Source organism: Dunckerocampus dactyliophorus, chromosome 3 (assembly GCF_027744805.1).
Source record: "Dunckerocampus dactyliophorus isolate RoL2022-P2 chromosome 3, RoL_Ddac_1.1, whole genome shotgun sequence".
Lineage (NCBI taxonomy): Eukaryota > Metazoa > Chordata > Actinopteri > Syngnathiformes > Syngnathidae > Dunckerocampus > Dunckerocampus dactyliophorus.
In genome coordinates, this window is record NC_072821.1 from 37,027,258 (window position 1) to 37,038,305 (window position 11,048).

The window sequence follows — 11,048 nt, forward strand, 5'->3', positions numbered from 1 at the left end:
CTGGTGGTCTATGGCAAATGCCAATGGAGCTCTACGGTGCTGGGCAGTGAGCACAGGGCCCACTACAGGACGTCAGGCTCTCAGGCCACCCTCATGGAGCCTGTTTCTGATTGTTTGGTCAGAAACATTCACACCAGTGGCCTGCTGGAGGTCATTTTGTAGGGCTCTGGCAGTGCTCATCCTGTTCCTCCTTGCACAAAGGAGCAGATACCGATCCTGCTGAGGGTTGAAGGACCTTCTACGGCCCTGTCCAGCTCTCCTGGAGTAACTACCTGTCTCCTGGAATCTCCTCCATGCGTCCAGGTACCGCAGTGATGCCCTGGTCCAGATCTGGGAGGAGATCCCCCAGGACACCATCTGTAGTCTCATTAGGAGCATGCCCCCACGTTGTCAGGCATGCGTACAAGCACGTGGGGGCCACACAAACTACTGAGAATCATTTTGAGTTGCTACAATGACATTTGAGCAAAATGGACCAGTGTGCTGCATCATTTTTTCACTTTCATTTTTGGGGTGTCTTTGATTTCCCCCCTCTATAGGGTGATCATTTTCATTTCTATCAAATGATGTGGCATCATTTTGTTACTAATACATCACCCACTTATTATCAGGAAAGATATTCAAGATCATTTCCCCCCAGTTTAAATCTGATGTGTTTTCCAAGTGTTCCTCTAATTTTTTTGAGCAGTATACAGTATATATATATATATATATATATATATATATATATATGTAGATATATATATATATATATATATATGTAGATATGGCGTACAGGAAAAAATGTGCATTAAAGGTGCTAAATGTCATTTGTAAAGTAAAAGACTAAGATATTTTTTTTGAAAAAGGATACCACTAACATAGATAACCTATTCAGTAATAGAAGAATAAATGAATAAAGGAGTAAAATTGACAGAAACTAGTCATAAATGAGTCCGGGATGTATGGTAAAATATGTTGCCGTTAAGTAATAAAAGGTGTAAAAACATTATATGATGAATAATTAAAGAATTCAGGACAAATGTGTTATTCCATATACCTTGTACTGTGTCTTATACTGCTTCATATTTTGTGTTTTACTCTCCTCTTTTGTTGAAAAAAAATTGCGTGCGCACGCGTGCATGTGTGTGCATGTGCAGGCGTTGAAATTGTCGAGCTCTTATCAAATGCAATTCCTCCGCCTTGCGGACGTTTTTATGGCTTGAAACCGCTTGAAAGGTCACCTCTTTTGTTGGTCACTTGCGTCATCACCTCTTTTTGCCTCTCGTGCAAAAAAAACAAACGTAAAAGTAAATACGTTGTTGGGACGAGTGTTGGGGTTCAGAAAAACTTATAAATACGTCTTTGGTATTGAATGAGTTAAAAAAGACTTCTGTAGCGTGAGTTGCACGTTATCTGCGGCCTTTCGCTAACATCCTTTAACCATTTCTGCGTCCTTTTTCTCAGTTTCGGCAACACTCACACAGACTGACGAGTTTGGGTTTCCTGAAGTCAGAAATGGAGCGCGTTGTAGGCCAAACTGCTTTTCCCAGCAACAGCGCTGACCCACAATCCAACGCACTTTGCATACTGCGACAGGAAGTAGACTGCTGATTTGACTAAAAGCCTTGCTCGGATGTGTTTTTAGACGGGGGGGAAAAAACAGACTGAGGCAATAATCGTACATAATGCATGGGACTTACATTAGAAAGTGCTTAGCAGGTGCAGGGAGAGAACGCGGCGGCTTTATGTCAAAGACCACCAGGACCGGAGTGGTTTCAAGTAAAAGCGCCAACGGCGAGGCGCGAAAGTGGCGGACGCTTTTTTTTTTCCGCAGCAAAGTGAGAACTCTCGACTCGCTGTTGTTCAAGCACTCCCACACTGTACTTGAAAATCCATGTACAAGCCACAAATATCTCCCGTGCGGAGGCGTTTAATGTGCTTTTTCATGTCAAATGTCTTGTTTGGAGTTGTGGTCATGTCGTGGAGGCGGGTGTTTAAACACTCCATATGGTGTGTGTGTGTGTGTGTGTGTGTGTGTGTGTGCGCGCACGTGCAGGGATGCTCGTGGTCGGTGATCTTCGTGGACCTGGACGCCCACAACAGAAACCGACAAACGCTTTGCTCCCTGCTGCCCCGAGAGTCTCGCTCCCACGTGAGTCCACCACCGACTCCTGTGACAACGATGCTGGCGTAAACGTATGTCCTGTTCCATACGCCGTGAAATAAAAGGAATGAAGACAAAATAACAAAAAGTAATAAAATAACTTCATACGATTAGCCCCGAATTTCCCCAAATTGCAAATCTCCAATGCTATACATCGTGAAATAAAAGAAATGACGGAATTTAAAACAAAACAGTAAAAAAACAAATCCTGGCTAGCCAAGTTTCATCCAGTTAGTCTTTCAACTTTTTTGGATGTGTAGCGAAGCCTTTTTTTTAGGTTGCAAATCCTTTTCTATACACCCTGAAATAAAACAAATGATTAAATTTTTAAAAAAATTAAATAAAAGTAAAAAATGAATCCTGGCCAAGTTTCATACAATTTGCGTTTAAACTTTTTCTTTTTTTTTTAGATGTTTAGCAAAGCCTCTTTCAAGTTGCAAATCTCGTATTCAATACACTGCAAAATAAAAGAAATCATTGAAGTAAATAAAAATAAAATAAAATAAAAAAAAAACAAATCGTGGCCAAGTTACAATTTGTCTTTGGATTTCTTTTTTTACATGTGTAGCGAGGCCTCTTTTTTTTCAAGTTGCTAATTTATTCTATAAATAAAAGAAATTGATTGAACAAATAAATAAATACAGCAAAAGTTAAACAAAAAAAAAATGGTCAAGTCTTTAAACTGTTTTAAGATGTGTAGTAAAGCCTCTTTTTTTCCAAGTTGAAAAACTCCTATGTAAAATAAAAGTGACTGAATTGAAAAAAATAAATAAATAAAACAAAAAACGAATCCATGTTTTATAAAATTAGTCTTTATTTTTTTAAAGATATGTAACGAAGGCTTTTTTTTGTTTCAAGTTGCAAATCTCCTATTCTATACGCTGTGAAATAACAGAAATGAATTACAAAACAAAATATAGAAGTAAAAAACGTTTTATACAATTAGTCTTAAGCCTGTTCTTTTTTTTCAAGTTGCAAACTTATTCTATAAATAAAATTAAATAAATGATTGAATAAATAAATACAGTAAAAGTAAAAAAAAAAAAAAAATGGCCAAGTTTCAATTAGTCTTTCAACTTTTTTAAAGATGTGTAGTGAAGCCTGTTTTTGTTTTTTTTTGTTTCAAGTTGTAAATCTCATATTCTGTATGTCGTAAAATAAAAGAAATTAATTAAAGAACAAATTTAAAAATATATATAATTAAAAATGAATCCAGGCCAAGTTTCATAAATTAGTCTTGATACTTTTTTTCAGCTGTGTAGCCTCTTTTTTTTCGTTGCGGGCATCATATAGACGAAGTGGGCTCAGTAGGGGCAGCTCAGAGGCAGTCAAGACATTGTGGAACGCCGCAACTCCAAAAGCGAGCGTATGAGCGCCTCTTCTCTCAAAAGTAAAGCAGTGAAAAGTGAGGGAGATGATAGCTTTTTCTCACGTTTGGTGCCCATAAACTTTCTAGGCTCTAGGAACACATATACTGTAAGTGTTTGATCATCATTACAAAGTTACCTTTAACAAAATGGGGAACCTTATATTAGCGAGAGTGTTCACTGGAAATACCAATCAAAAGTTTGGGGACACTTTGTCATTCATTAGAATGCACACGTGTCCCCACACTTTTGACTGGTATTGCGTGCATTTGCCAGTTGCATTCACTTGCCTCAATTTGGTACACCTGCACAAAAAAGGGTTAAATGCAATACAAAATATAAAAAATACAGTATATATTTTTTAAGATGCGTAGTGAAGCCTTTTTTTTGTCACTTTTTCATCACAGGAGACCTTTAAAGGTCATTTTATACGTTATTTTTTTTGCCAAGACAAAAGCTGCCAGACATCTGCATTTTAGCACCGAGCGCGTTCGAATCAACACCAACCTTAAGTGTTTCCTCTCGGAGGAGCTGCGGTCTCCCCCATCCCCAAGCAGCTGTGATCTTCATCCTCCTCCTCCTCTGCAATCAGACTGAAATAGAAGCCTGCCAACACGTGTGCCAAAGACTTCAAAAGGTTAATCGCACACATCAGACAGACGTCAAGATGTCAGCGGGTATCTGTAATTCAACAATGCGTGGCACTCACGGGGGCGCTTATTACGCCGCGCATCGCTATTGACGCTTCAGTGTCGACGGGGGGGGTGGTTAGAGTGGCTGCAGAGCCAGCGAGAAAGAACTGGCAGAGTTTTTTTAGAAGGGGACTGAGGGCTCAAAATCCCCTCTCTCGCGTGTCGCAGAATGGAGACTAATTAGAGCATCCGGGGGCCATGATAGCTGTGGGATGCTGAGGAGAAGAACATGACAGGCTTTTTGCCGGAGGAGGATGATGTCGAAAGAACCACAAATATCAATCCTAATCCCACGACCTCCTCGCCTGTGACGGAGGATTGGAATTCAATAGTTCATTTGCGACACGTTCGATCGCCGTCCCTCAAGAGATGCCGGGCGTTCCACGTGAGCAGCGGCCGCTTGTCGCCCGCGTGAAAAGGACGGGACGTCGCGTCAATTCTCATCCTCAACTCTTAAGAACCAGCACAAGTCAGCTTTGTGCCTGACTTGAACTCATAAAGTCCCGAAGAAATGGCGTATAGGAAAGATTTTGGAATGTAAGTCACGTGACTATCTCAGGATGTGGCCGATTGGTTTTGGTGATGAAGCCGTGCAAAAGGGTCCATCTAAAACCGAATCGTATGAAAACTGAAACAATTTTTCCCAAAGGAAACGATGTAAATCCGATAAATCCCTTCCAGACATCCACGAATGTTAACACAAAACACTTTTAATAACAAATGCCTGTCTGAAAGCTGATTCTCACAGAGTTACATAGTGCGCTTGAACGCCGTACGAAAACAACAGATGGCGATTGGTTTCCTGCGGTGTCGGTTTACCGGACCTTGGCTTTGTTGAAGTGGTTTTCCATTCAATAACAAACAGAGTTTTATTACGTTGTTTATTTCCTACTGCTAGAACACGGACGCAGCCTTACTCCCAACCATCAGCTACCCCGCCTTTGCGGTGGATGACGACGCCCTCTACAGCCAAACGCTGGACAAAATCGTCCGCAAGCTGCGGGGCAAGTACGGCTTCAAGCGCTTCCTCCGCGATGGCTACCGCACCTCCAACGAAGATAAGAACCGCCGCTACTACAAACCTGCGGAAATGAAGGTGGGAACGTCTTTCTTTGTTGCAATGACATAATGCTGATGTGAATTCTAATAGTCTGTGGTCTGCCTTCTGGAAAAGTGTGTTCAGCTGCAAAAATACATCCATGTTGGTGGAAACAATGGAGGATTTAGGACAGACCCCTGAGGAACACCGCTAGACGTTTATTGACTTTGAACTTTACTACCAAAGTTTCATATGCAGAATGACTTTTTCTTTTAACCCAAATTCATACTTTAGATTAAAGCAGGGGTGTAAAAAATTTCTCCACTGAGGGCCACATGCTGAAAAATGAAAGGATGCACAATCCACTTTAACTTCCAAATATTGAAATTTTGTACTTAAGCACTCTGTGTAAATGTTGTTTTGGTAATATTACTGTATGTTTTTATTCCCATAATATTTTGACTTGAATCCTATAATATTAGAACTTTTTCCCCCAAACAGATTCTCCAAATATTACTTTTTTTATTTTATTTTTTATTATTTATTATTTTTTCCTCAATATTTCAACTTTATGCCACTAAAATGACATTATTTTCCCTCATAATACTACATTACTCATGTAAAATTGCGACTTTTTCTTTTGATATTTTGTGTTATTCTCTTAAAATTACAGCTGTGTTTTCCATTTCTGCTGTTGTTTTTTTTTTTTTTCTCTCAACCACAGTTGTCCCCTGCGTCATTGTAACATTCAGGACTCACAGCTAGAAATGAGGTACACAAATGCACCCGTGCAACGCCACAGTCTCTGCTTCCTCCGGTGTTTGTTTGTTAGCGTGTGGCGTTATGACTTAGTTCTTTCCTGTGAAAAGGGGGGAAAAAACGAGCAAAAGGTGATATCTTTTTACACACCTTGAAGTTTATTAGAGAGAGAAGTTTAATTTGATGGCGATCCGGATTTAACAGAGCAATAATATTCACAGCTCTGTGACAGACGATCCGGTACAGATGCCGGAGGAGGCGGGGAGGATGGGGGATCCTCACTGGACGAAATAGAAGCCCGGGGTCGACCTAGCGTAACGCGACAGAGTCAGGTTGTTTACCTTTGACAGAGTGCGGCGGCTCGTATGATCGACAGTTTAACCAATCAGCCGAGTCGCTCAAGCACAAAGAAAAAAACCTGGAGACCTCAGCCTGCGTGCTCCCGGCCAGGCGACTGCCTCGACTCTGCTCGTCTATCTCCTTCTGCACCTTCTCCTCTTTCATGTCTCCTCCTCCTGATGGTTGCTTATCGCCGCACACGCACACACATTTACCGTGAAGTCGCATTAGAGGATTCCTGATAGACAATCGGCAATGCCGCGTGTGTTGTTGCTTTCGTACGTGGTATCGTCCATCTGCATGGAGATGATTGGATGATGAGGGAGGGAAGATGATGGCTTTTTCAGTAAACACGCACGTCTAACGATGATGGATATCCTGCAGGATCATAAAACATCCTTAACTGCTCAAAAGTAAAGAAATGCATTGTCTTTATTCTCTGTCCACCAGAGGGAGCCAGAGGAGCCCAAAGGCCAGAGGGACGCTGACGTCCCAATGAATGCACTGCTCAGACGCAATGCCTTATGGGAAAACTTTAAAAGAGTTGATTTTTTTCCATTTCAAAATCATATTGGTACATGTTTGTATATTTGTCAGGTACACCTTTTGCGTGTTAAGTTGCTGGTGATTAATTTAGGAGCAGGTCCTTTGATGCGGTCACGGATGCCATATTTTACCCTTCACAATGGCCACGGTGTTTGAGTCTAATTTCATTTCAGTTTTCACTTTCACTTTCCTTTTCTTTGACGCACTCCTATCAGAAGAGCCTACCTTGGGCTTAGGAGACACAATGAAGGGGAAAAAGGACAAAAGTGACATGATTCCCCAGTATAGCTACGCGCGACTACGTATTCTTCCTCCTCTGTATTTTTCCGCTGCGCTCGCAAAACTAGTTCTCTATTTTGTAACGTCCATGCTTATACATTATTTGTATTTTGATGCTGACGATACACACAGTTGCTATGTCGCTTTAAAGCAAAAATTGGGGAAATGTATTACTAAAAAGCAGTGAAATTGATTCTTAGAATGAGAAGTGGTTCCTGCCAACATGATGATATCATACCTGTTTTGAAATGATATTTCTTCTCAACATCACAGCTGGAATGAGATAACATCTCGTGATGTATTCTTACTGCTTTCCTCCAACACACATCTCCTCCGAAATGTTGTGAAATTAGAGATGCATGATATGTTTTTTTAACGATAACTTTCGGCTTCTCAAGACCGATGTGATACCGATACCCGATAACGTTTTTTTTTTAGATCTACTCTTTCTAAATTTCATGTATCTGTAGTTTGTGCACACCTGGAGGTAAGAAGGACTCAAGCAAATTTGGATTCGACCGACTCTACCTGCTGATTTGTCCTACGATAATCACTATTATCAGGAGAACCAGAGTATAGAGGGGAGGGAGCCCCCTGCTGTGTCCCAGCAAAGTGCACTATATTCGGACACATGCGCCGAGCAGCCGGTGTGCTGCTACGGAGGTCAGGAGAACCGGAGTATAGAGCAGGAGGGGCCACCTGGCGTGGCCCAGCAAGGTGCACTGTATTCGGGCACACGGATCGAGCAGCTGGTGTGACGCCACCTGGCAGGGTCTCTGGCAAACCTTTTGCCCTTTTCAGACGTTGTGGCGCTGGTGTTTCAGGTGGCTGATTAGGTTTTTTGTGCGCTCCATGTGTTTTTTTTCCCCTCATCGCGGGGCAATTGGTACAGCTAGCACAGAACTGTCTATGAAAGTGAGTGTTTGTTTTCAAGTGAGCTCAGGGTAAGTTGCAACAGGCTGTTAACGTCACAGGCAGGGGAAAAAAGGAGCGCTTGATTTGCTGACATGCACATTACGGGTAATCTGGTCTGTTTGGCGCGTTTTTTAAATAAATATTGGTTATCTGAGCTGCTTGTAATGTTGTTCACAGTGTATATACAGTAGGTATAGCTGTTTTGGTATCGCTGCGCCCATCAGTACGCGTAGAGCACAACCTTGATTGTAAGACCTTGCAAAGGACTCCTCCTATTCCTCTCCTTTCCCCGCTACAAGAGTTGAGCTACACGCCGTGTTTAAAGTCCACGCGACCCTCTCGCCTCTCTGAAATGGAAAAGCAATAACACCCCGCTCTCCTCTCTTGTCTCTCCCGACAGCTTTTTGATGGGATCGAGTGCGAGTTTCCCATATTTTTCATCTTCATGATGATTGACGGTAAGCCTTCCTTCCATCCGCACCTCAAGTGCCTCGCTGGCCCGGCAGAAGCTGCCTGCCAGCGAAATGACATTTTTCCATACGCCCCAATTTACACGACTTGTGAATGGACCGAAATAAGTAGTAGAAGTATTCTCACGAGGAAATGCCAGCGAAAGCAACATTTAATCCTCTGAATGTCACTTTGCGGCTATGCATTTATTTTTTTGATATTACCAATAAATGATCTTGACATTGAGATGATTTTATTTCATCTTTCAACTGCTGACTAAAAACACCGAAAAGCAATAAAAATACCCACGGAAATCTGAGCTGTTAGGCAAACAAATACGTCAGAAATTACAATAAAAATTAAAACTATTATAAATAAGTAAACTGTGATAAAAAAGTATCACTACTACGTATATTATATAAGTAGATTTAGTAGGGTAAATATTGTAATATTATATTTATACTACAACTTATTCACCCACGATGTTTGCTTTGGTTGTTGTTTTTTTTTTTATTTAATTTGATTTCTTTTAGGGGGTTTTTTTGTTTTGTTTTGTTTACTCTTGGAGGGTCGGTGGGGATGTGGGTGGGTGTTCTGGTTCTGGTTCTGGTTCTGGTTCTGATTTTATAGGGTTGATGATAAAAACATTTTTAAAAATAACATAGAGGATATAAAATAGTAATTAATTGGAAATGTAATTAAATGTAATAAATAAAATGGCACACATTTTATGCCTCAGCAATAAAAAACTTTATAATTAAATATGATAATAATAGTAATTGTTGACAAAACTGAATAAATCAATAAAACATAAAAAAACCCCTCATTTATCACAAAATGTAATTGTATTAAACACAATTTTTAGTTATCTTGTATATGTACAGTATATATATGTTTAGTGCATTCAGAAGATGAACTGTGTATTGCTTTCATATAGTCCTTCATTTGCTTCTTGTACTTAGCATATCTTGCACGTTCGCTATACTATTTGAGATCTCAAAATAGTCCAAAAATTCAACCTCCCGTCTGCATTTTTGACTGAATTAGGTCAAAAGGTTTTGTTGAATGTGAAATTTACCACTGGATCACATGGCAAGATGTCCAGTGGGATACACTGAGGTCGTCTACCACCCTTAGTTTGACACTAAAGTATCTAAATTCATGATTTATAGTCATTTCATCATGTGACATTCAGCTTCAAGTGTTACCTGTGGAATGTGTGTGTGTGTGTGTGTGTGTGTGTGTGTGTGTGTGTGTTGCAGGTGTGTTCAGAGGTAATCAGGCTCAGGTCAAAGAGTACCAGGAACTCCTTGAACCCATCATCTTTCAGTCTTATGAGGGCAAGTAACACCAACGCAACAACACGCACACGTAACGCTCTTAGCCGCCATGCAAGTGTAAAAAGAAGTCAGCATTGCCGCAGTCACATTTTAATGGCAGCATCATGCCGGGTTAGCCTGTTCGGTGAGGAAAAACAAACTGATAAATCTCACAGCTGCCGCATCTGTAGCGAACAGGTAGCTTTTGTTTCGGATGTTTAGCGAAGCCTGAGCACGCCATTTCAAAAGCGAGCGCTCTTCTCTCAAAAAGGAGCAAACAAGCGAGGGAGATGATAGATTTTGATCGCATTTGGTGCTCCTAAACGAGCCCTAGGGGCACGTTTTACTGATAGAACATCATTAAAAAGTCCCTTTTGCATCATAGGGGACTTGCAGGTAGCTCGGCTCCGGCTGGCAGTGAAAAACTAGTACGAAAATGATGCGGACGCGACTCATTATTCACGTCGTGTCGTGACATTTCAGCGTGTGTGTGTTCTCTGACTCCAGGCCACGCCGTCGTTCCCAAGTACTACTACGTGCCCGCAGACTTTGTGGAAGCGGAGCAAAGCAAGCACGGCAGCCAGAAGCGTTTCCCGAGCAACTCGGGACGCGACGGCAAGATCTTCCTGTGGGGTCAAGCCCTCTACAACATCGCCAAGCTGCTAGGTGTGCTCCATGCTGGCGTGCGTTTAAAATGTACGCGCACGTGCTCATCGTGGTGTTTGTCCTTTCCAGTGGACGAGCTGATCAGCCCCAAGGACATCGACCCCATCCATCGCTACGTCCCTCGCCAGGACCAACGCAACGTCAGCATGAGATACTCCAACCAGGTCAGCCTTGGAACTTTTAGCGCTTCTTCACCTTTTGTGTTAGCCAAGATATAACACAATGAAAATGGCAATTACAAAAAACAAACAAAAATTGCCACGTTTATTCTGATTAATTGGTTCCAGACCCGACCGTGACAAGTGAACCTCTGCAAAATAGGATTCCTTATTTATAAATTGATTTTTTTGTATTAAGAGCACAGAAAACCTTCTAAATAAGATTTTTAACATGATTAGAGCCTTCTGAACATGAAATAACACCCCTATAGTCACCTTTGCACTCAATTTAAAGACTTTTTTGGAATGTGGGAGGAAACCGGAGTACGTGGAGAAAACCCACACGTGCCCATTAGATGGCCGAACAGAGATT

At 41.3% G+C, this 11,048-nt stretch overlaps 1 protein-coding gene across 3 annotated transcripts in view; it reads left to right on the forward strand.

Moving 5' to 3' along the window:
• The window catches only part of phkb (phosphorylase kinase, beta), a 97,804-nt gene that overhangs the window by 40,088 nt on the left and 46,668 nt on the right, over positions 1-11,048 (forward strand). For all 3 annotated transcript variants that reach the window (XM_054770105.1, XM_054770106.1, XM_054770103.1), the window contains 6 exons: positions 2,039-2,134; positions 5,104-5,301; positions 8,483-8,540; positions 9,795-9,872; positions 10,359-10,517; positions 10,587-10,681. In XM_054770105.1, coding sequence (XP_054626080.1) covers positions 2,039-2,134; positions 5,104-5,301; positions 8,483-8,540; positions 9,795-9,872; positions 10,359-10,517; positions 10,587-10,681 — 684 coding nt within the window. The remainder of the gene's footprint in view (positions 1-2,038; positions 2,135-5,103; positions 5,302-8,482; positions 8,541-9,794; positions 9,873-10,358; positions 10,518-10,586; positions 10,682-11,048) is intronic.